Source organism: Gavialis gangeticus, unplaced genomic scaffold, assembly GCF_001723915.1.
Source record: "Gavialis gangeticus isolate Ggan-Ray unplaced genomic scaffold, GavGan_comp1, whole genome shotgun sequence".
NCBI lineage: Eukaryota > Metazoa > Chordata > Crocodylia > Gavialidae > Gavialis > Gavialis gangeticus.
Window position 1 is genome coordinate 45,486,609 of NW_017729027.1, and position 26,838 is coordinate 45,513,446.

Here is a 26,838-nt window from a genome sequence, read left to right on the forward strand (position 1 = left end):
TCAAAAGCCTTCCTGAAGTCTAGGAAAACTATATCCACTGCCACCCCTGCATCCAATGATTTAGTGACCTGGTCGTAAAAGGCCACCAGGTTGGTCTGACAGGACCTGCCGCTGATGAACCCGTGCTGGTTGCCCCTGAGCATGCCGTTCCCTGCTGGCCCCTCCTGGATGCGTGCCAGAATAATTTTCTTGAACAGCTTGCCCAGGATCGAGGTAAGGCTGACTGGCCTGTAGTTCCCCGGGTCCTCTTTCCTCCCCTTTTTGAAGATGGGAACCACGCTGGCCCTCTTCCAGTCCTCCGGCACCTCTCCAGAGCACCACGAGTGTTCATAAAGCCGTGCCAGGGGACTTGCAATGACCCCAGCGAGTTCCTTCAGGACTCTAGGGTGAAGATCATCTAGGGTGAAAAAGATGGTTTGGCAAACCATGGGAGAGTTCTTATAGTATCACGAATTACATTTTTCATCTGTTTTATCTCTATGGGCATTTAGGGAGAAAAATTAGGAACATTAAGGCACACATAGCGATAGAGCAAGCAAGGGGCATGAAAGGAAACAACAATAACAAAAATAGTCTATATGTTAGAATTACTTTACAAGCCAAAGTAAGAAGGAAAATATAGTCCCTTAATTAAAAGGCATGAGGAATTTAATTATGGATGATGTAGAGAAGGCTAAAACATTAACAGCTTTTTTATTTCAGTCACGTCAATTGTTAGATGCCTAGCAGAGTTAGCAAGGATAAGGGAGGAGATTATCAGCCTACAGGAAGGTAAAAACAGGTTAGAGATTACTTAGAAGTGCTGGAGGTTTTTAAATCAGTGGGGCTGAGTTATTCATGGAATTGGCTGGGGTTATTCCAGCGCCATTAACTACTACCTTTGAAAACTAATCGATGTCAGGTGAGGTCATGGAAAACTGAAACAAGGCAAATATAGTGCCCATCTTTAAAAAAGGATACAAGGTATAATCTCAATACCTAGAATGCTTTTGGAGCATATCATCAAGAAATTTATTTCTAAGTACCCTGGAAGATAACAAGAAGATAAGGACAGTCAAAGCAGATTTGTCTAGGGCAGCTCATGCTGGACCAACGTGATCTCATTCTATGACAATCTGGTGCAAATTTGTTGCAAAACAAGGCAAAAATATGGTCTGTATTAACATAAGTGTTACACATGAGTCAAGAGAAATGGTTCTTCTACTCTGTTTAGGGCTGCTGAGGCCTAGCTTTGAGTCCTGTGTCCAGTTTCAGGCATTGCATTCAAGAACGATATGGATAAATTGGGAAGAGTCAAGAGGACAGCAACAACAACAAAAAGATTCAAGGTCTAAGAAATAGAACATACAAGGAGTGGTTAGAAGAACAGGAATGTCTGAAAGAAAGAAGGCTGAGTGGGAACTCCTCAAATACAAAAGACTGTTATAAAGAGGATGACAATCTACTATTTTCTGTGGCCTGACATGACAGTAGAAGAAGTAAGAGTCTTCAATTTTAACAAGAGAAATTTGTCTGGCTCTCATGAAATCATTCTCACAGCAAGGGTGGTTAAACACTGGTACAGGTTACCTGGAAATGTTGTGGAATCTACATTAGTGGAAGTTTTTAAGTGCAGGTTAGGCAAACACTGTGGAGCAATGGTTAAGACGAAGAAGAGCCTGCCTGCCTTGAGCAGGCAACTGGACTAGAGGACTCTTCCAGACCTGTTTTTCTAGGATGATTCTAGGTTATGTTCGTTATATGCAGTAGAGAGAACATTTCAGTTTTGCCTCCCAGTACTGTATAAATTAATGTATGCACCATGCAAACATAATCCCATAGTTATCAGTAATAGGATTGTGTGAATACTGATTTTTTCAGTTTCGTATGTCAATGAGAAATTTTATTTTTTCCATAATTTTTGGCGAATTAAAAGAAATGGTGGAAAAAAACATTTCATTTGACTCAAAGCAAGTTTTTTTTAAATTAGTTTTCATACTTTTAATTTGTTTAAAAAAAAACAAATGCCTTGATTTCCCAAAACAGTTAGGAGGAAGGGGTCTCATCCCTCCATATGCTTTGGCTCAGCAGTTAGGACACTTGCTTGGGATGTAGGAGTTATGGTGCATTTCTCTCTCAACTTTCTTGCTGAAGCTGCCACATTGTATCAGCTACTTAAATATGCCTTTGAAAGAGAGATTATGAGACACTAAACAAACTTCCTGGCAGAGGACAGACCTCACTTTCTGTTCCTCCAGAGAGAATATTTACACCTGGGTTTCTTGTATCCTAGGTGAGTATAATAACCATTATGCAGGACCTGAATAACTGGTACTGAAGCTCTGAAAATGTTTTGGGTCAACCAGAGACTATTTGAATAATTAGATTGACTGAAATTGCATTTTTATATGAATAACTTATTCACCCCTCCAAAAATACTTCTTAGCCTTGCATGGTTAAATTATCAGCAAGATACTTACTCATACATGTAACTTTAAGCATGTGGGTTTTCCATTGACTTCAGTGGAATTACTCATTCCCTAAATGATGAGCATGCTTGTTTAATTTGGGCCCATTGGCAATGAAGAAATTAGCCATAATAATAATAATAAAATAATAATAAAAACTTGTTATAGAACTACTTCCAGTGAACAAATATGTAGAAGCAAGAGTCTACCAAAAGGGCCCCAACTTACTTTTATACAGACATGTAAATAAGACTTAGTAAAATACAAGTTAGAATCTCTCATAGTTATGCTACTCAGATTCACTGTAATTAAATTAAAGTAGTAAAATACTTAAATTCATAATCTTTACCATAATGGACAGGCAAAGCCTTGTTATTAATTTCATGCATTGGGGAGTAATTCTGATGAGTGCAGATTGATTATCTCCATGAAAGGATGATGAATACTAGTGAGTATAGAGATTGAGATGTTTAGTAATGCCTGGAGAGTTTGTGTCTAAGAAAATGATAAAATGAAGCAACATATATGTCAATTCTGTAAAAGAAGAAACTGCATAGCTAATCTCTCGATACCAGAAAATGGTCATGCAGCCTTAACTCTGCTCCATCATGCATACAAATTACAAAACAATCTTTAATTAATTAAATGACTGCTCCTAGTAAGTTTTGTTTAGGGGTCCACTTCTAATCATTCTTGGAGTTGTACCATTGACTTAAATAAGAACAGGCTCCAGTCCAACACAGCTGATAAAGCCAGCAAAGCTATTTGTATATAATAACAAAAATTAATGCCGCCTTTTCACAAACATGGAATATTTTACATGGGTGTAGGAAAAACCATATGCTGTATCATAATATTTATGAAATATTATGAACTAATATAATAAAATCCAGCTTCATATCATATGTGCAACAGTGGGCAGAATCAAGGTTACATGGATTTACACTGAAATAACTGAGATCTGATTCAGATTCCAAAACCACTTGGAGTTGTTAAAAATGTTTTCCTCAGTTGTACCACTAATATGCCAAAATGAGGAAACTTCCAATAAAAATCAGTTTCTGATTCCTTTAACACCAGTATAATTTTTTAATTGTCAGGCATTCATTAATGCCTATTCAAATGGCATAAACACATGCACAAGATCACTACTATGTGTAAGAATTTTCAAGTTTACATTTAATTTAAAATAGATTTTTGATTTCCTATGCCTGTAGATAGATTAGGTTCACTATTTAATTGGCAACCTTTTTAAAATTTAAATCTTCTCCTAAACTGTAAGTCTCTTCCTCAATTCACATAATTTTTAGCCCTATGTATAAGTTGACTATTGTGGCATGGCATTTTAGTGCAGCACAGGTGTCATTTCAGTACGTCATATAACTGTCAAACATGTCTATTTTATTAAAACAAACCATAGAATGGAAAGATTAAAACTATATGACATGTGTCAGTGATGTGATTTAGAAATCACAGAAATCGTCAGGAGTTTTGCCACTGATTTTAATGAGGGGAGGATTAGGGCCACAGCATGATACACAAGGTCCAATACAAGGCCTTGGTTGCAGCAAAGCATTGATATTTTAGTTACCATTTAAAAATGAAAATGGGACAGGGATGGCACTATCTCAAATCTGCAGTGAAATCTTGCAGGACCCTCACAAAAGCATGACATACTTAATTTTATCACAAATAAACCTATGGCCTCTTGGTGCTATTGAAATGTTACTTAAATTACAAGTTTCTGTATGTTAATCTTTGATGATATCTATTGCCAAAAAGCTTTCATAATGGAAGCTTTGTGATTAAAATGAGACTCTGTATCAGAAGGGTCTTGCAGCCTCACCCCAGAGACCCTTCCAAGGGTGCCCCATGGCCTAACCCCTGTGCCAGCTGGAAAGCAAATGCCCCTCCTCCTTCCTGGAATAGGGCAGATGAGCATACTGCAAATAAGCAGTGCCCACAGAAGTTCCCCACACCCCAGCACTTCCTGCCCTGACTTCCCCGACTCTGCTGTGTGCACATGTGCAAATGGGTGGATGCGAGACTCCACCTTTCTGCGAGACTCCACCTGTCAGCCCAGCTCATTCCCCACTGCTCACATGCTCAGAGTGCCCTGGCATCTTGGCTGAGAATCACTGTTGTAGGTGTCTGGTAATTTCTTTCTTGAGAAAAATAAGCCAAATGTGGACTTTAGGTGCATCACAATATAACTGGCTCCCTCTGCCTCCCTCTAGTAAGGCTTGGGCCTGCACGGTCATTAACTCCCACAATTCCTAGTGCTGAGGATACTCAACTAGTATCTAAACTCTCTGGTCTCCCTTCTATTTCACTATGGTCTTCTCCAGGGCAGGGGATGGTAACGCTTTGCTGCTGCAGACAGGAGTTTGGGACCTGTCCGCCTGCTGCGTCCCACAAATATCCAGCCCCCTAAACAGCATAAGTCCCTGCACTTACCTCCACTGCAGATACTCATCCCCTCTGCACTGCAAGGGTAAGGGCAGGAATGAGAGAGCAGCAGGGAGGAGGGTGCTGTGGAGACCTTCCTGAAGTAGATCCAAGCTCTTTGGCATGATTCAGCCCATGGCGTGTAGGTGCTGGCCCCTGCTCTCAGTGCCTGGAGTTTTACCTCTGTAAATACCTAGAACTGCACTAGTCAGAGCAGCTTGGCACCTAACTCCAACCTGAACCTAACCAGAATCCAGGAACCAGGAATTTCTCCACCTGAGGGGGCAAATCCAGTATGTGCACTCAAAGTATATCTAATGTATGCTTATGGGAGTTGAGTCTTCACAAAATGCAATTGCAGTCTGTTTTTCTTGGAGCAACACGGGTTGCAATGCCTTTTAGATAATAGGGTAGTGGTCAGAGCATTCATCTTGGAAGTGGAAAACTTCAGTTCCATGGCCCTCAGCCTCAGTGGGTTCTGTTTGTGTACAAAATATTGCTATATCCATATTGCCACATGGTATTGTCTGGTGCCATATAGAGCTGCTCTAATTGCAATAATTCAGAAACAGATTTTTTTAAAGAAAAGTATAGGTGTACTCTCCCAGTGGAAATAGTTAGATGACTTATCCTGGGAACAGGCACAACTATACACTGGTATACAGGAGTGGATCCAGAGGGGACAGGGGGTGCAGGTGCCACCTCCTCCCCCCACACACAACCCTTTCAGACTGGCCCACACCACAGGAGCCTCTGGGAATATTTTTGAAGCCCCTCAAATCAGGTGAGAATCCCCCCATACTCAAAAGCACACCCTCTCCCTTCCCTTTCCTCCCCTTCCTCCCTCCTCTGTTCACTACTGCTGCTTTCCTTGCCATCCCGAGGCTTCAAAACCACTGCTGCCTGCTCCAGTTGAGCTGTGTAGGGGCCAGGCTCAGCAGGGGCAGCAAAAGCAGCAGTGGCAGAGGTTATGGGGGTGGTTCCCATCCCTGTGCCTGCTTCTGGAGTACTGGACATGGGGTGGGAATCTAACTACTCCATTGCCACTGTCACTGTCCCTGCACAGGCTGGCTGGACAGGTAGGAGTGGCTCTAAAGCTTCCCCCATCTCCAGACAGCAGGTAAAACAGCAGTGGTGAGGAGGAAAGGGAAAGGATGTGCCTCTGAGCACAGATGGGAGCAGAAGGATTTTTAGATGCTTTGAGGACTTTATAAAGTCCCCGGAGGCTCCCATGGCATGGTCTGCCTGCACCAGTATGAGGGGAAGGAGGCTTGAAGCAGAGTGCAGCCAGCCCTGCAGTGCAGGTTACTGCTCCCTCATCCCTTTTTTGACAAATTCTGGATCCACCCCTGCTGGAAGATTCCATATGGGAATGAGAAAAGCACCACTATCTACTAATTTGGATACAAAAAAATAAATGAAGTTTTCAAAGACTCTGAAATCTAATTTACTGCTAACTGACAAAATAAGTAAAGGCACAGAACTGCAAAGATGGGGACTTTAGTTATGATAGGTTGTTTCTGGTGCAATAATTATTCTTTCCTTCACTAAGACCTGATGAGAGAAGCTCTTACAACAACATTATGAGAGAGGCTATGGCAAAAGAAAAAAATCGATATGGCAATCAAACAAGTTTTCCAAGGTCTCAAGGCTATTGTGCTAATACACAAAGTGAAATTGCTTTTTAAAATGCAATTCTATTTAACTCCTTTGCCCAAGATAAAATATAAATGGCAACATAAATATAATGCTCTTTTATGAGGTACCAATCTGTATCTATTCTTGTGGATTCAAATAAGGGATTGAGTATTGACCGTGACATTCTGAATGTGCACATTCTGCTGTGAAGTTTCTTGGGAATAGTGTGTTCCATTGGAAGATAGAAAATCTGCTTAGCTCTCTCTGGCTCAGACACTTCTGCTTCTGTTCTTCAGGGAACTGCCAAATGCTTTAGTATATTGAGATTCATTTTATAGTGGGATATCACTAAACTTTGGGTCTGGTAATCTCCAAAGCTCAAAGGACGGATGCCAAGTGTGAAAAATGACCCAAAGAAAATTACATATTCATGGATGAGCCCTAAAATGCTGTCAGATTCATTCCTTTGGTAATTCAAGCCTCGTGATTCTTTTCATTTCCTCCTGTAGTAATTCATATCAACAGAAGAGAAGGGACAGTAATTTGTTTGTCAACAATGTAAGTCAATTTGGGAGTAAAATGAGTGGCATCCCTTGAAATGAAGGGCACTTGAGACATATGGTTGAATAAAGCAGAAGTCTGAATGCCATATGTTACAACTAACTAAAGCCAAAATCTGCTTTTCTTTAAACTATGCAAACCTATTAACTCCACCAACTTCATGCTGATGAGAGGAGAATCTCATCTTAAGTGCTGCTCCCAGAAAAGTAACCATGCCAAAGGAATCCATTTTATAGTGTCTCAGTGATTCCATATCACTCAAAAAACTGGCTCTCTCTCTCTCTCATGAAGAATAGGAGTCCTTCAGCAAAAGAAAGCCCCCAAACCCACAATATTACAGTGTTGCTTATCCTCCAAATATAATCTTTGTTGGAAATAATCTAGCAGCTCACAACCCTCCCCAGTCAAATTATGCCTTCATCTACCTCTTTACAAATGCATGCTCCTGATTATGCAGCACTATAAACTATGGCATTCTAAGCAGCAGGATAGTCTAAGATACTGGGATATTTAAGTATCTAGTTGCTGCTATTAAGTACATAGATATAACTGTTAATCCAAAGTACATAATCAAATTTCTTTAAGCAGTAATAAGACAGCTTTATGTTCCAGAAAGCAATGATCCCAACTAAAGCAGAACTCACTCACTCACTATCAGTTGAGGAATTAATACTTATTGAGAACACCTCCCACTCTGCTCATTAGGTGGGAAACTTGACTGGATTGCAGGTGAGGAACAGCTTGAAGAAAAAGGGAAGGAGATCACCCTGGGTAATAAAAGTCAGGTCTGTTCCCTATCACTGGCCAGTAGAAATGAATGAGGAGATTGTTGACTGTGTACTCCCCTCACCCCATCTCTCAACAATCTGAACACTTGCTTGGGAGTTTAGAGCCCGCTGCTCTTAAGGACTGTTCAAAACCTATTTCTATGTCAATTGTCAATCACCAGCTGCACATGTGGATCAACACCTGTGGAGATTGAAATCTGATACTTTGAGTGATTTAACTTTATCATAGGAAAGAATTTACAGTGTTTAATAATACAACAGAAATAGATTTGGGGAAACTGAGAAACCCGAGTGCTGCATGAAAGGAAGTATTAAAAATCCACTAATATGGAAGAGGGCTGGGGAGTGCTAAAAACCACTTTAACTAAAATACAATACTATTATTATTATTAGTGGTAGTAGTATTAGTATTAGTTTAACTGCACCTGAGAGTATGATAAACCCTTCACAGTAGAAACATGCAAGCAAAGTTCTTGGCTTGAACTGCTTACAGTATAATTTCAGATATGTCACAATGAAAGGAATCACCAAAAATAAAGGGAGTGTTGGGTATGGAAAGATAGGTCTTACAGAAATAAGATTATGCAGTTACCTAGCAAATGCCTGTGCATAGCACGGTGGAGCAAAATAATGGCATATAAATAAACTGATTTAATAAAGGAACAGACTGTCTTTTCTTTGGAAAAGTGGAAAGCGAGCTACAGAAATTGTCCAGCATTGCACAGAAAATTAGGGTTGGAAGGGACCTCAGGAAATCAGCTAGTCTAACCCCCTGCTCAAAGCAGGATCAGCCCCAATTAGATCATCCCAGCCAAGGCTTTATCTAGTCAGATCTTAAAAACCTTCCAGGATGGAGATTCCAAAACCTCTCTGGGTAGCCTGTTCCAGTGTTTTACTACCCTCCTAGTAGAAAGTTTTTTTCTGATATCTAACCTAAACTTACCTGCATCATATGGAACTGCCCAGAGATCTGAGGGTAAAACATGATATGAATTGGACATGGAAGAAAGAATACAATGAAATAAGAACAGTCAGGGAAGAAGTGCAGGGGAAAGACATTGGCCCCCAAATTAAAATGGATAGATCTTATATGTATGATGGTTGGAACTTAAAAAAATAATCCCTATTGGTTAGGATACAGCATTACAATGTAAACTAAAAACTAACTGACAAATCATCTATGAAAAAGGATAAATGACAATGGACGCAGTTGCTGGGAGGGTCTAGTAGAAAGTTAGGACCAATTGTATTTATCATCATCATTAATACTGGCCCGAGTTCTGCTCTACCAAGAAATTCATTTTCACTTCACTGCACCACTTTATACCCTTTATTGTGAGCACAGGAGGTGAACAAACAATCACAGGTCTTATAAATGGATAGCAACAGAATGTAACTGACCCATTTAAAGGGTATATGCTTGGATACATGCAGAATCTTATTGCTGTAAGCTTTTTCCTTCCTCTCCATTGGTTTTTTTGACACTGATCAATTCCAGTGGCAAAATAATTTGCCAATGGTGAGGGAATATTTAGTCCCACTCCAGCCCCTCTATTTCAATAGGTATAGGAATACCATACCTACGAATAGGAATTTTACTGTACAAATAGGTCTAGGGCCAGTAAAGCTGTTCAAAAAACCCAGATCCAAACGGAAAAAAATTTATGGTACGGAAACTGAAGACAGCCAGCAACTATCAACTAAAGATGTCTGGCAAAGATTAGGGCTGGAGCAGTGCACCATGTAGTACCGAAAAGATTTTGGGTAGGGTTGCTGTTCATACATGGGCATAAATGAGACAGCTCCTCAGGACTGCTAGAGCCCACTTTGACCCTGAAATAGCTCAGAATCATATGATTCTGAAAGCTATATGGTGTCTCTCTTTTTCTCTTAGAAGCACAGCACGAACTGTCAGCCATCAAGTCTAAAACGTGTTCCTTCCTGATCCTGGAGCTGGCTAATGCAGACAGATCCCCCCATTAACATCAGTGGAGTTCCTTATTGGCAACAGGGAAGCCCATATCATCAACTGGAGCACTCAGGTATATGACTGTAAGCTCTTCAGGGGAGGAAGTGTTTTTCTGTTGGTTTTATGAAGTATGTAATATGCTTCTATAAAATTATTGCATACAGATAATTGCCATAACTTCACACTCATCATAAAATATTTACATCAAATGTATACAACAAAATTTCTGAAGTGTTCTTACTTTCTTCAGACAGATCATTTTCTTCTGCTTCTCTCTCCATCTCTTTACACCATCCTTCCATCCTCTTAGTTTCAGTGTGTAGCAGCTTCATAAACCAAGACCCATCTCGTCGACAAGGGGACATTCGACCAGTTTCTACTGTTTCAATGGCTGGCTCCAGCCAGGGTTCTGGTGGTGGAAGATTTGAGGTGTCAACTGGGGTCCTATAATCTTCTCTGTAACTGAACAGTCCCTGTGTCCGTACAGTTCTTACTGCACTGTATTGGGTAGGAGTACTAGGCTCTGAATGCTGCTGGAATGATGAACCAAACTGAAGTCCTTTGTCCTCCATTGTTATGTGTCCAGGAAAACCCTCCAGTTCTAGATCAGCCTGTACAGCTGCTGTTACACTATTTGAGCGCTTAAACCGTCCATGTCTTAGGTAAGGGGAAAAAGAAAGGGGGAAAAATATATGAGAGTCTTATGTGTTGGCAAAAGACAAAGTTTTTCTTTTAATCTGATACTAGATAATAGTTATGCAGATGATTTTTCAACTATTCTTTCCACTCTTCAAATGCTTAAGTTACTTACAAATAAGACAGCAAGTGACAATAGAGAAAAAAAGAGAAGGAAAAGGGTTGAGGGGAAGCATGTAAATAGAATATATGTAGGTATATGGTGTCATTATTGATCTGAACAAAATATAAATGAAAATCATTTAAACCACCTTTGGAAGCACATATTGATCTGTTCTCACATTATAAAATATGGCACATCATCAAAAAATGAACTGGAAATATCAGGTAGGACCTGCAGTGCTGCATTTATTGTTGAAATGCAGAAAAAAGCCAGATATACTTAGACAACCTTTTCAGAAACAGTCGAAGATATTCGGAGGTAAGGCAGAGGTAGAATTTTGTAATTGGTGGAAAATAATGGCAGGAGGTTTAATATTTTTTACAAACTGTATAGAAAAATTCTCATGACAATTTTCTCTTGGATATTGATATATTGGAGCAGATTTATGTTTAAAAAGTTGGATCAGGGACAATGGATTGCTTAAGAAATATATATTTCTTAAGCAATAGCTAGGGCAATTGTTCAACAGCTAGGTTAATTGTTCAAATTTGACTCAAGTCAATGGGGACCACAGGTAATTAGCAAGCACAGACTGTTTGATATCTCAGAATCAAGATAATGGTCTTTCTCTAGGGTTTAATGGGCAACTGTATGTATCACTCCACGATTAGAACACTTATCAGCAGTTTTAGCAGACCAGCCAAAGATTGACAAAGAATGGAAACTAGCTCCTAGATGTACCAGACCCTCTAAGTCAGGACTGAAGTTCTGTGGACTAGGCATTATTCTGCAAAGGGACTGTAAAGGCATGAAGATTTAGCCGTAGGGGTCCCATTGCAGTAGTGGCACTTTTAGTGCATAAGGCAGTGGCTCTCCATCCACGTTTTGTGAACCTCAAAAACTAAATGACTACAATGCTCACCTCTTAGTACAGGGGTTGAGTAGTGGAGGGAGAAGGGGAAAAGAGGAGTGGCTGAGAAGGAAGGAGCCTACACTTACCTCCTTGGCAGGGTAGGGGTGAGCCTGCCCTTATTGCCTCAGGCAGGGCCTGGGCAGTGAGATGTCGGGGGAAGGGGAGGAAGAAGAGCAGCCATGGCACCCTTCAAAGTTGCTCCTGGCCCCCAAGGTACTGCAGCACTTTGGTGGATAATCACTGGCATAGAGGCGTGCACCTCTGCTGTGAATATGTGGAATCTGTTTATCTTCTTTCTTATCAATTTGGAGCACTAAACTAACCCTGAAACATATTTTCTACCTATCAGATTTAACACTAGAAACGTTGTCTAGATATTTAGGGACCATCTCTAAAATATCAGCAGTGGACTAACACGGGCTTTGTGAATTATTCATAGAACACACTCTCCAGATTATTTAAATTTTTTTATAAATATGTCTTGTCTCAGGCACATTTTTTGCCTGAATTACCGTTTTTCATCTTCCACTTGGACTCCAACAGAGTGGTATTCTCGTAGGCCTCTGCTCTCAGTATCTGAATCAGTTGCCGTTTCCACCTAATTCAACACAAAAGATACATCTGCAGAAGTGAACATTGACAATTCAACATTATTTATCTCTGCATTCATTTCAATTAATTATGTATTTCATTAATAAGTTCTAAGAAACAACAAACCTAGTAAAATAATTTAAATAAGCATGCAATCTGATATAATTGTTTGGTTCTCTGTACTACAAAATGGTTCATAACTGCTTTATTTTTGCTCTATAATTCCTTCTTTTAAAAGTACGTAGATATAATTACTCAGTTCAGTGCAGGCAGGAAATAAGCCTGGCTTAACTGTTCTATTCTTAGAGCTAGGAATCCACGGGGTTGCACCTTTATATATTAGTACAAAATGGTCTCATTATATGGCAGGATGATTTACAAAATAAAAATGAAAGTAGCCCCATAAAATTTGCAAGTGATAAAAATAAATGTTGCAATGAAATTCTGTGGAAAATTGTGTTGACGAATATAGAAGCATTTAAGTGGCACAGAGGAGATAGCAAAATGCCACAGCTCACCCTCTTTTAATATAATAATCCTGAAAATGCTATATCAAATAAGTAATTCAGGCTTTTATGTGTTATTTCTATCTGAAACATGTTTACCAAAATACATTTGCAGTAAAGCTTTTACCTTAATTCTACAAGTTCCTGCAGGATGTTATATACCCATTTCTACCACAGTACTTTTTAACACGCACCCAAATGTAGAAAAATGAATATTGGAGTAAATCAAAGAAGAGTCAAGGAAAAAAACCATCATAATAGAATGTTTTTTCTTTTTGCCTGTTATGCCAAAAGAAGTGTTTTCACTCACCAATATAATTTATGTAACAAAGATACTCCTATAATTAAGTGGTGGCAGAAATAATTGATCATTTAAAATGTAGTTGTGGTCTATAAAGTTAACTTGGAGGGAGAAAGATTCTATATGTAACATTTTTAATTCAATTGTTTATTATGTATGTTCAGGATAATATACCAGTTAGTTATGAAAGTATTATTTTTTAAAAGGCAGACTGCAAAAAATGCTGTAAACAATTCATGCCCACACTACAATCATCCAATTCAGTATTCCTCCTTTCTAAGCTGATAGTTTCACTAACAGCATATGTTGTTCTTATTTGTTAAGCCAGGGGTTTGCAACCTTTTAAAATAAGTGTACCGTTGGTGGCCCCCTTTTTAGTAAGTGTACCTCTGGGGAGTGTGATGAACAGCTGCATGCGAAGTGGGGGCATGGGGACCCCTGCTCTTGCCCTGCCCCAGCCCTGCTCCTGTGAGGCAGTGGCATGGGGTGGTGGCACTCTGCCCCCACCCACCCCAGCGTACCCCCCTGGGACCTTTCAAAGTGCCCCGAGGGGTAGTGTACCCCTCGTTGACAACCCTGTGATAAGCAATGAAACAATAGGTATACATAGCACTTTTCAAGTATATGTAAAGAAATCCTTTTTCCTAAGAGTTTGCTGTTTTGTTTAGATGGAGACAATACATTTAATCAAGGATTTTTGTGAGGATTGAAGGCCAAGGTCTTACAAAATATTTCCACATAAGATGTAAGTAAAATTCTTATGCAGCTCAACATACCATGAAGCTATGAAAAAGTGATCAAAATTGACTTTTTGCAAGTATAGAAACCTAGAATAATGTCACTGACATAACCAGAGTTTTTCACAGGTCCTTTATTGCCAGTGCACTGAAATTGTAAGTCATTATAAATATTGAAAAGGAAGAAGCATTTCCCAGTAAGCCTCCGTGATATATGTAACAGAAATATAAGAGAATCAAGCTATTCTCCTGTTGCCTGCATGTTGGGTACGTTTATGAACTTTTGTGTTGTTTTGCCAGTTTTATTTTTAATATCTCCAGATTTTTCAATCTTGCATGAAAGTGATTCATTTGCTTCCAAGGTACCATACCCCCTTTCTGGGATGCTATAAATAGCTCTGTGGATCCAACCAGTGCGATTCTAGACACAGCCTAGAAGAAATCTTAATACCTGAAGATTTCTCTATAGGTCCTTATAGAGGAGCCCTGGCAGCTGCCTTTATAGTCTGGGAGGCCCCTTTGCACATCGCTGAGCACTGGAAATCACTGTTTGCTGGCAGGTACCAGGTGCTGAAAGAGAGCTGCTTCCCTGCCCTGCTGGAGCAGTTTGCTGTTACTCACCACTGTAACCACTACTGTGAGATCCTAGGCCTGAAGACCCAGGAGGCCATAATGCAGTTAGCAATGTCCAAGGGCAGCAAAGTCAGTGGCCCAGTCCAGAAGTTTCTCTATGGGTCCTAAGATTTCTTCTAGGCTGTGCCTAGCATCACAGTAGTTGGACCACAAAATAGGACTAAGTCTTCTCTCCCATTAGACATGTGGTGATAACTCATAGGAAGTAACAAAGACCTGGGCATAGACTTGGAATACGACAAACCAAATAAAGAGGCATGATTCAATGCTTTAGATCTATCCAGGCAAAATTCCTTTTATGACTCGGATAAGCTTGTATCTTTCCACCAACTGATTTTGGAATGATTCTGTAACATCTCCATGAAAAAGACCTTTCTAAGGTTTCTTCTCCATCTCCATCGTTGCTTCTGCTAGAAGGAAAACTTGAATGATTTGCCCAATATGTAAATGGCAAAGGAATCTATATGTTTATTAGAGGAATAAATGTAGTTGATCCTCACTGAAATTTTATACTATTCAAAACAGTTATTAAGAAAATTACAGTCTAGGGGTGCATGTAGATGAAATGGGGCCCTAAATTGAAGTGGTGGACTTTAAAAAACACCACTTCAGTTTACAGCTGATTAAACCCCTGTGTAGTACACACACACTGCTGACTTAGCTGCCTCTCTGGCAGGGAGGGGAGGGTGAGCTGCTGGTAGGTGGAGCGGTCCCTGGGCTGTGGGGGGAGGGGGGGCTGATGTTTCCATCTGCGGCAGCTGCAGCCCCCCCACCGGCAGCACCTGTCTGTAGACACCCAGCTTGGGCAGTCCCAGGGGGCACTACAGCCACAGAGGGAAACATTGGACCCCTGTTCAGCTCAGGCAGGCAGGCAGGCAGGTAGGCTCCGGGGGGCGTGGGGGGTGGGAATCAGGCTTGCTGCTTTTCTGGGGCGGAGCTGCTTTCCCAGGCTACTGCCAGGCTACCTGCAGGGCTTCCTGCAGAGTCATAGATCTGCACAGAGCCTGGTGCTTTGCTCTGTGGCTGTAGGGGCAGCAAACTAAAGCTCCTCAAAGTAGTTTTAGTTTGCTGCACCCCAAGTCATTTAAGGTGCATTACGCTGCCAAATTTCCTACAGCTGCTGGAATTAATGCTCAATACACTGCTGAGGCATAGAAACACTGCCACCATTAAAGTGATGCAAAAGCATTTAGCTCACTTTAAAGTGCTGTGCACACATGCCTCTCGTTTTGTCTACACACTGCCTAGGTGTCAAAATGGCCCTGGCTCTAGTTACTCCTAAAGAGAAACTCCAGCCAAACTATTTTTCTTCTAGCCTGGCAACCTGACACTACCTAAATGACCTGATGATTGCCTTCCCATTTTGATACCTTCTATTTGTTTACTATTGTTTGCTGGATTCAAATGCCCTACAGCAGAAGAATGATGCCAAATAAGGATTTTGATGCAATTTGTGAGAGCAAATATTGTAACATCTGACAGACAATAACCTGGGAAATAGAGGCTAATGACAAAATAAGTAAAAGCAGGAAAGCAACAAGGCACCAGTTTAACTAAGAATAAAATGAAGAAACAGTGTTTTCAAATGACAGAGTTTAAGAAAACCTGTTGGAAATGACTTGGAGGAATCTTGTGAGAGGTAAGGATTTCTTAGTGCGATGTCTTTTATTGGACTAACTGTACAGTTGAGATAGAGTTAGGTGAACAAGGAATGCAAGACAGTCTTCTTTAGGCCTGAGAAGTAAAAGCCAGCACAGTGTAGTAAAAAAGAATCTTCTTGAAAAATCTTCAAGTTAGTTCAGATTGGCCAAACTAAATTCAAATCAGCTAAGGGAAGTGTTTGGTTTGATTGCGAGGCTCCCATGCCTTAAAGTGTATCATAATATATTTGATAATATTTTCTATGATTTGTGAACACTTTATTACTCACTACCTGGAATTCCAATTGGCTTAAGGTTTGAAACCCTGATCTTGCCATCAACAGGATGATATAAGGAGTCTTGTAGAGTCTGTCCTCTGCAACTTTGTAGTCAATAGAAATAGAAAGTTATACTTACTAAATTAACGGAAAGAAGTTTGTAACCCAGGGTTGTTGAGGTGTCAGGATTGCTAACTGTCATAGATCTCTGACTATAACTACTGACTTTTTAAACATTACTGATTTTCATTTCATACTAGGGAGGAAAGACTTAGAAGGAGAGAAAAATGCTGTACAGGAAAAGGCCCAAAAGCAGGGGAAAAAAGAATAGGAATTTAACAAATATAGCAGGTAGTCTGCCTCCTCCAAAGGATTTGAGCCCATGAGAGCTGGGAGCTTCCATACCTATATGTATCTTATTTAACTGATAAATTAAGTAATATGGGCCTGTCACCCTCCATGGCAAGAAGAATGAAGCAGCAGGAAACCCAGGAAATGGCAAGTAGGAAATTCAGAAGTTTGCTTGGACCATCCTTAATGCTCTGCCCATGTTCTCTACCCCTTCAAAGGGAACCACTGAGTCCTGAACCAGGGGTGTAATGATAGCTCTATCACCAAGTCACCTGTTCTGTTAGGAGTGGAGGAACCAGATCATAGGGTACAAGGTCTACACATAGTACTAGAGGAAACAGAAGAATCCCATGCACTGCTACAGCCGGGGAATTGACTGGCTAAGCAGCAGCTCTGCAGAAAACAACCTGGGGGTTACAGTGGAGAATAAACTTGATATGAGTCAGCAGTGTGCCCTTGTTGCCAAGAAGGCTAACAGCATACTATCCTGCATTAGTAGGAGTGTTGCCAGCAGATTGAGGGAAGTGATTATGCCATTCTATTCTGCACTGATGAACTACACTGCACTGAGTCCACATCTGGAGTACTGTGTCCTGTTTCGGGATCCCACTATGGAAAGGGTGTGGACAAGTTGGAGGAAGTCCAGTGGAGAGCAACAAAAATGGTTTTGGGGCTAGGGAACATGACTTATGAGAAGAGGCTGAGGGAACTGGGTTCATTTAGTCTGCAGAAGAGAAGACTGAGGGGGGATTTGATAGCAGCCTTTAACTGCCTGAAGGGGGTTCCAAAGAGGATGGAGCTGGACTGTTCTCAGTGGTGGCAGATGACAGAACAAGGAGCAAAGGTCTCAAGTTGCAGAAAGGGAGGTTTATGCTGTATATGAGGATAAACTTTCTTACTAGGAGGGTGGTGAAGCACTGGAACAGGTTACCTAGAGAGATGGTGAAATCTCTATCCTTGGAGGTTTTTTAAGGCCTGGCTTGACAAAGCCTTGGCTGGAATGATCTAATTGGGGTCCTGCTTTGAGCAAGGGGTTGGACTAGATGACCTCCTGAGGTCCCTTCCAACCCTAAAAGAAAAAAACAAAACAAAAACGAGGGAATTTTATGAGGGACTCCTGAGTCAACAGTCCAATGGCATTAAGCTTGACTTGGTTTTGAAGTACCAATCTTATGTAGCATTATCTAAATATTTATTTAGTATCTTCTAAAGGTTTGTTTACATGCCTCGAATTGAAAGCCAAGTGTGCCCCATGCTTTGACCTGTGCCCACAGGCACACTTCATGGACAAGGCATGTCAATGACACTGCTTTGGGCTAGTCCCTCAAATACCTGAATTTAAACTTCTGGTCAAACCTCCAGGTCAGAGCTCGTCAGTGAATTTTAGTGTGTGGGGCCTGCTTGGGCCACTCTGTGCTGGGGATCATCTTCACAGTCACGTAGACAAGCCCTAGAAGGCTTATTTTAAACAATCTTAACCTACGTTATATTGTAAACTGCACTTAATTAATATTACACATAAGCCAAGTAACTCTTTGTCTGTTCTTATTCATGTCCTGGAAACATGGTTTCAGGGACAGATTTGGGGTGTGGAGGGTGGGGTGCAGCCAGAGATGACTGTAGGGGGTGCGCGGCCTGGGGCAAATCAGCTTGTGCGAGGCCCCTTTAACACTGCAAGGGGCACGGCCATGGCTCCTCTGCCTGGCTCTCACCTGGCTCTGCAGGGCCCCCCAAAGTGCAGGGCCCAGGGCAGTTGCCCTGATTCACCCCTCCAAAGGACAGCCCTCGGTGCAGTAGTGCAATTGCATACCCTTTTGATTCCTGGTCCACCCAAAGTTTAAAAGCAACTGCCTGGGAGGGGCAGCAGCATTTCTAGTCAGGTAATGCTAGGAGATTCAGTTGACTTCATGGCTCATTATCATCTCCCTGATTCCTATTAATCTCTCTCCATTCCACAGGTTTTAACAGCCCACTCTCCTTTTTAATGGTCTTCATGTTTAACTTTTCAAACTATCATTTTGTCTGCAATACTACTGTCTGTTAAATATTATTGGTAATGTCTGTCCTCTATTTTACAGTCTGGAAGACTGCTTTTAGCTCTAAGTAAAACTTAAACTCATGTGTGGTAATAGTAACTCAGGTGTAGAAATGACTGACAGGGTGCATCTACATGAGATGTTTAGTGAAGTTGCCTAATTAGCTCCACAATAAGTATCTACACATGCGGCCCTGTTAGGTTGCAGGAACCTAATAAACTATGCTGCAGGACAGTACTTGTAAATACAAGTACTATCCTGCTGCAGAGTTTTTCTGTGCGCAGCAATGCATGTGAAGAGAGTGACCCGGCTAGCTATGGCATGAGGGTGCTTCCGTGTGGGGGCACCACCCATGTGCCTCAACCAGCACCTCTGCAGCATGTTGAGCCAGGTCAGAGCAGTACTGGGCTGGCAGGCTGACCTCTGGGTCCCCTGCCAGCTGGGACTGCACTGACCTGGATCAATGTGCTGCAGTCTCAGCTGCATGTGTAAACATGGTACCTGGGAGCAATAAAATCCAGCATAATATGTGCTGGAGTTTATTGCTTTGTCTTAATATGCACATGTAGATGTAACCACAGTGAAGTATTGCAGGCACCGTCAAGGCACTAAAGGATAGATGTTATTTTATGAATTTGAATAAGAGACATATATTTAACTATAATGACTACAGGACTAATGATATAATATTATTTGACTATCGGTATTTTTTGCCTAGTTTGTTATGTTTTTTTAAAAAAATGAAAATATTTATACACACATTGAAAGATCCATTCTGGTATGCATGAAAGGTAGTAAAGGGGCTGGGAAGGCCTCTTGGATTACCAGAGGAGTCAAGCAGTGCTTAAAAAGGAAAACAAAGCTAATGGACAATGGAGGCAGTCACCAAGGAGGAATGCACAAGCATAGCCTGTATTTGTAGGGAGAGGATAAGGAAGGCAAGGGTGGCAACTGAGATCAGGTTGGTGACCAAAATCAGGGACAATAAGAAGTCCTTCTTTAGGGGTATAGGGAGCAGGAGGGAGACCAAGGGAAATGTGGAGCCCTTGCAGAATGCGATGGAACAACTGATAACAGAAAGCTGAACTCTTTAATGCATACTTTATATCAGTGTTCCTGCATGCAAATGGTGGTTGCCTGCCTGGTTGGACACTGGACAAGGGACCAAATGGTCAGTGTCAAACTGGTAAGGAAGCACTCAGAGTGGCTGAATGTCTTCAGGTTGGCAGGACCAGATGGACTACACCTGAGATTGCTGAAGGAATTGGCTGGAGTCATTGTGGACCCATTGGCCAAGGCATTTGAAGTCTCATGGTTCTCAGGAGAAGTCCTAGAAGACTGGAAAAGGGCCAATGTGGTGTCAATCTTTAAGAAGGGGAGGAGGGAGGATCCAGGAAATTCTTGGCCAGTCAGTTTGACCTCGATACTAGGTACAATTTTGGAAAAAAATATAAAGAAGTCTATTTGTGAGAGTCTGACAGAAAGCATGATGCTGAAGGATAACCAACATGGTTTTGTTGTGGGCATGTCATTTCTGACAAACCTCATCTCCTTCGATGATCAAGTAGCAAACTACTTAGATATGAGAGATGTGGTTGATGTCATATACTTGGATTTTAAAAGGGTCTTCGATATGGTCTCCCATGATGCTCTTATAAAAAAACTGGGGGATTGTGGGGTGGCAGAGTCCACAGTTAGGTGGGTTGGGAACTGGCTAAGGGGGTCAAACCCAGACAGTGTTAGTGGATGGGTCTGTATCATCTTGGTGAGAGGTGGCCAGTGGTGTCCCACAGGGTTCAGTTCTTGGCCCCAAGCTGTTCAACATCTTTATCAATGATTTAAATGAGGATATGGAAAGCATGCTGGGCAAGTTTGTTGATGATACTAAGTTATGAGGAAAAGTGTCATGCTAGGGGATAGGATGCAGATCCAAGCAGACCTGGACAAGCTGGAAAGGTAGGCAGAGAAGAATCAGATGCAGTTCAATAAGGATAAATGCAGAGTGCTTCATCTGGGGAGAAGTAACCAACAACATGAATATAGGTTAGGAGGAGATGTCCTGGCCAGTACAAAGGCTGAAACAGATGTCAGTGTTATGGTTGATCACAGAACAGACATGAGCCCCTAGTGCAATGCTGTAGCCAACAGAGCTAAAAGCTTACTGGGATGCATTAGCCAATGTGTTGCGAGCAGGGCTAAGGAAGTGATACCTCCTCTCTATTTGGTGTTGGTGAGACCCCAGCTAGAGTACTGTGTCCAGTTCTGGGTGCTGCACATCCAAAAAGATGTTGAGAATCTTGAAAGTGTCCAGAGAAGGGCCACAAGAATGATTAAAGGCTTGGAGGAAAAGCTATTTCCTCATTTGACTTGGCGGAATCAGATCCAAAGATTCAGCATTGCTTTCTAGATTTGGCCATAGATTAAATAGGCAGAAGTCCTCACCAAGATGGACACAGCTGCCTCCAGCTAGTAAGTCTGTTGTGGTGGACAGATTGGGGAGGGAAGGGGCATGGGGTGGGGGACAGATCAACACCCCCACAGCAAGGGAGGGATTGGGGCTGGGACAAGCTGTGCAGTTGGGGTGGGGGGGCATGGGACTTGGGGAGGGGGGCGCCCACCACTGTGTGCTCCCGGTCCAGGAGAGTGCTGAAGGAGCTGGCTGAAGTCATTGTGGAATCCCTGGCAAAACTCTTCCACAACTCGTGGTGCTCTGGAGAAGTCCCTGAGGACTGGAAGAGGGCCAACATTGTGCCCATCTGCAAGAAGGGCAGGAGGGAGGACCTGGGTAACTATAGGCCAGTCAGCCTAACATCCATCCTAGGAAAAATCCTAGAAAATGTCATCAAGGAGCCTATTTGCGATAAGGTTGCAGAAGGTGAGATTCTGAATGGCAGCCAGCATGGCTTTGTTGCTGGCAGATCTTGCCTTACCAACCTCATCTCCTATGACCAGGTAACTTGCCACCTGGACGCAGTAGAGAAGGTTGACATTGTATACTTACACTTCCAAAAGGCCTTTGATCTAGTATCCCACAATGTCCTCACAAGAAAATTGGAGGATTGTGGGTTTAACTCCAAGACAATCAGGTGGGTGAGAAACTGGATGCAGGATAGGACCCAGAGGGTCATAGTGAATGGATCTGTGTAATCCTACTGAGAAGTGGGTAGTGGTGTCCCACAGGGATTGGTGCTTGGTCCAGTAGTTTTCAACATCTTTTTAATGATTTGGATGTGGGGGTGAAGAGCTCACGGGCAAAGTTCACGGATGACACCAAGTTATGAGGAAGCATGGTCACACTTGAAGATAGGCTACAGTTACAGGAGGACCTAGGAAGCTAGCAAGTTGGGCAGATCAGAACCTGATGAAGTTCAATGTCAAGAAATGTAAAGTGCTCCACCTCGGGATGAGCAACCTCCAACACCTATAGGCTTGGTGGCACCAAACTGACTAGCACCATGAGTGAAAGAGACCTGGGGGTAATAATAGACCACAGTATGAATATAAGCCAGCAGTACGATGCTGTAGCCAGTAGGGCAAATAATACTATGCCATGCATCAATTGATGAATCTCCAGCAAAACCAAGGAGGTGATTCTTCCGCTCTACTCTGCACTGGTGAGACTGCAACTGGAGTACTGCATCCAGTTCTGGGCACCACACTTTAACAAGGACGTGGACAAGCTTAAGAGAGTCCAAAGAAGACCCACCTATATGATCAGAGTCTTAAAAGACAAGATATAGGAGGAAAGGCTGAGGGATCTGGGACTCTTCAGCCTGAGGAAAAGAAGGCTGAGAGGGGACTGGGCAGCAGCTTACTACTACATTAGGGGAGTACATCAAGGTGGGCAACTGTTCACCAGGGCACTCGAGGGGAAAACCAGGAGTAATAGCCACAAACTCCTAGAAGATCAGTTCAGGCTCAACATTAAGAAAAACTTCACAGTCAGGGTGTCCAGACTGTAGAATAAACTCCCTCCAGAGGTGGTGCAATCACATACCCTGGAAATCTTCATGAGGAGACTAGACAGTCACCTTGCTGGGGTCACCTGACTCCCAGTTATCTTTCCTGCTTGGTGCAGGGAGCAGGACCCAATGATCTTCCGAGGTCCCTTCCGGCCTTACAATCTATGAATCTATTTCATTTGAACACAGTTCCTCCTAATGGTACAATTAATCTTCAAAGTAAAACTGCAACGATTACCTCCTGCACTTCAATTATCTTAAGGAAAATTTACAGCAAGCAGAGACATATGTGTATATTTGCATTTTCAAAATATTTTTCAGAAATTCATATCAGGATTTACCTGCCTGACTTTATGAGTGATTTCTGTGTGTCACTAAGGGATGTCTCTTTACTGCTGTAATACTTCCCATCAGGAAGTCCAGCCTGCTGAAATATAATTTGTGACCAAATCAGTATTAATTTTTAGATAAATGCATGATACAGGCTGGAGACCTTCATGGTTATTCTGAATGAAATATCTTGCTAAAAATAATTTAGGGAGTTTAGAAATAGGTTTAATATTAAACTAATATTAGATAAGCAATAACTAATGCTACATAATACATAGGCTTACATTTATTTCCCTTTCCTGTTGTTCATTTAAATGCTGACTGGCTAACTAAATAAGAAAACAATTTACATGACTACTTTCTAGATCTTTAGTACTTTTAAGTTTTGATTATGTTAAAAGAAAATGAAGGAAAAGATCAATAGCTATTTGTGAAAAATATTAAAATATTACAAACTTTTAAAAATAACTAGAGGTATGTTTTAACTATAATAACTCCTCTGAAGCTATTTAACAAAGTGCTGCAAGCTGCCCCATTAATTAGTTTAATCTATTATACATACTACATTATATATATTATCGGTTACAGCTATCACTACATCTTGACCAATAATAGTATTAAGATATTTTCTGGATATGTTAGTGGAGTTGATAGGCACAGTGACATCCTGCACTGCCCCCCATCCTGACTGCTCCCACATGATCAGTGGTCTTCAAGTACACAGTGCCTGAAGAGACAGATGGTGGAAACAATGGTGTGAACGACTCAGCTTACCATCTCAGAGAAGGTCAGTATGGTAGTGCCAGGGAATGACCCTGACCAATAGGCTGTAAACAGACACCATATTTGAAATGGGACATGACTGTTCTGGGTTTTGAGCCAGATCAAAACAGGAGCAGCACAGCCACTTACACACATAGCCCTTCCAAGATGCATTGCTGCTTCTCTGCAGGAACACACAGCCTGAATAGACTTTTCCCCAGAATTACCTTGAGTAACTTTACAGAGATACACCATGATGGTGGGGAGAAGTGTTAGCATGTGGAATGTGGCATCTTATAAGCAGAACAAGGGCAGTGAACACCTGTAAAATATAGGGATAAAAGACTATCTTTCAGAGAAATGCAAAATCTGTTTACAACTGTAGATATTTAAAGTCAAAAGTACCTGTTGGCTAGGGGACAGGGACAGAGATTCAAAAAGCCTAAGCCTGAACTGATTCAATCTTTGCAGGTTAGTCTAACCTGGGTAGGCTAAATCACTTTGTAACTGAACAGACATTCCAGACGTACAGGCACTTGCCTGCAGTGGCTCAGGCTGAAAGCTGGGGAGTGCTAGATCAGCCCTTCCTTCCTTCCAGCACTGGGCTGAAGCGGGGGGGGAGGCAGCCAGGCTCTGGCAGGAGGCTCTGATTAGCCCAGCAGGGAATTGATAACAGTGTTTATCACCCCTAACTCAGTGTTCACCCCATTAAGACAACAACAGTGGGACATTACCAGTTACCTGTTGATTCTGCCTGTTGATTCAGCATGGACTGGAGCCAGCATGTGGTCTGCTAGCTAATACACAGACACCTTTCCTCAAGGCAGGGGGGAGGGGGGAATTCCTGCTTAGCAGGGAGTGGTGGTGGTGGGTGTGGGGAGCAGCCTGTAAGTCTGTGCCATAGCTGCAGCCAGGAAGCAGAGGTGTGGGGCCAGCTGTGCTGTGAAGCAGAGAGCCCAGCCCAGAGAGCATGCTAGGATTCTGGGGGAGTCTGGTTTATCTTAAACCAGCAAGGGGTCTGGAACAGACATTGCATAAACCGGTTTGAGCCAAATTAGTTAAGTTTGATACTACATTCAGCCAGGGTTATCTCCAACTGCCATTTTCAAACTGGTTTATGTGCACTGAACATCTGTTCTATTACAGGTTTAAACTAGTTTCTGATCACTTAAACCACTTTATGTGTAATGTCCGTCCCTAGCCATTATGACCACCTACATATAGGCCGTGCCCAGACGAGCACAGCTGTGCAATACGTGGGGCAGCAGACTCATCTGTGGTGTCACATACTCAGCTGTTTTCCACGCTGCCAGGGAGCAGCATGGGGATTTTTTTTGAGCCCTGGATATCCAAGTATTCAAAAAACCTGTGCAAAAAAGCATGTGCACTGCTCAGAACTGTAGCCTGGCCAGCTGGCGCCACACTCTGGCTGCTGACCCATCTCCAAGCAGCAGGATCAACACTGCTGCAGCCCCAGAAGGCCCTCAAGACCCCAGATAAGGCTACTGGGGCCAGTCTAGTGCTGACTCCAGCCTCCCCTACTTCACCTGGGGTAATCTGCTGTGCACCAGAGGGCGTGTGGCACAGGCATTCCTCTGGGACAAGGTGTCCCACTGCTAGTTGTCCCCAGGGAATCAAACACCCACGCTCATGTGGGCACGGCCATGGAGGTTACATAATTCAACAAGTGATTCCTGCATTAAGCTCATACTTTGTAGCTGACTTACAGCATCTCTTTTTACAAAGGCCTGCAATAATTTAAAGACTTCTAGACGTCACACCTCTTAGTAAATCGTTCCAATCATGAAATACTTCTATGGTAAATATTTGCACCTTACTTTTAGTATGAATTTGTCTAATTTGTGTTTCTATCCATAGGATCTCTGCATACCTCTGTCTGACAGATTAAATAATCTTTTGTTTTTAGAAATTTGTTGTCCATGACCACTTATTTGCCATGATTAAGTCACCTGATAATTTTCTATTGGATAAAAGAAATAGTGCAAAACTGAGAATAATAAATATTAGGTTTGGTGACCAAAGTGAAAAATTAAAAAAAAATGTTTGGGCTCATCAGAGATAGAAACATTTTTGGCAAAACAAACATGTATTTTTTAAGTTGACCCAAAATGTTTTAATCACCCTGAAAGGAAATGTATTATCGGCTTAGCCATTTCTTATTCTTTTTTAAATTTTAAAATGCTGTTCTGAAAATTTGAAATATTTCACTTGGAAAATATCCAAATGAAATATTTAAGCTTTTTGAAATTGTTTTCCCACACTTTTTTGTACAAATTTATGTGCTGAGTTCAACATGAATTTATGAATAATTTTGTTTTCTCCAAAATTGCATTTTCCATCAAATTTACTGTTCACTGGAAAAAACATTCCCCAGGTCTACAATATAAAATAAATTCATATGCCTCTTATGACAAGGTGTTGGTGTTTTTCCTGCCTGTGGATTATTCCTACAGTGCTCTCCTGAACTCTTTCTAATTTGCTGACACCTTTTTTAAAGCATGTACAGCAGAACTGGACATAGTATTCTAGTAAGAGTGTCACTGATACTGAATAGAGTGGTAATAACAGGTCCTTTATTCTTTATTCCTTATCAATTTAATGATAACATATTCTCCTTTAGAATTTTTCTTTACACAGAATTTATATTTAGTTATGTATAGTTAAAAGTCATACAACCTTGCTTGATATTTATTAGTTTATGCTGCCATAACTGTGTCCAGGCTATGCCCTCTGCTGACATAATTATTTTGGTAAAAATTCATACCTTTAACTAAATTAGTTATGTTAGTCCAAAACCTGTCTGTAAATCTAGATTCAGTGTAAACTTGGGAGCTCGTGTTCAGTTAACTAGTCATTGTGGCTGACTGCAGACATTAAAAAAAAAAGGTGATGCCAAGCCCAGCACATGCCCAGAAGAGGCAGCACATTAGCTGGATCTGGCTCATCTCACATCTGTATAGATTGGGTGCTTTAGTGGAGCTTTTTGGCATTTTTATGTAATAGCTGATTAAATCAGCTCTAGCTAAAAGTGCCAGAAATCCCCAGTGAAGCACATGATTTGTACAAATGCTGCGGAGCTGGGTTGAAGTAATATGCTGCTGCTTCTGGTAAAGCACTTTTTTTTTTT

General features: G+C 41.6%; 1 protein-coding gene across 1 annotated transcript in view; it reads right to left on the bottom strand.

Annotated features, from left to right (window-relative positions):
* The window catches only part of DLGAP2 (DLG associated protein 2), a 214,293-nt gene that overhangs the window by 32,953 nt on the left and 154,502 nt on the right, over positions 1-26,838 (bottom strand). Inside the window, exons 6-7 of the mRNA XM_019520619.1 lie at positions 12,076-12,161; positions 10,093-10,508 (exon numbers count right to left, since the gene is read on the bottom strand). Of these exons, the coding sequence (XP_019376164.1) occupies positions 10,093-10,508; positions 12,076-12,161 (502 nt within the window). The remainder of the gene's footprint in view (positions 1-10,092; positions 10,509-12,075; positions 12,162-26,838) is intronic.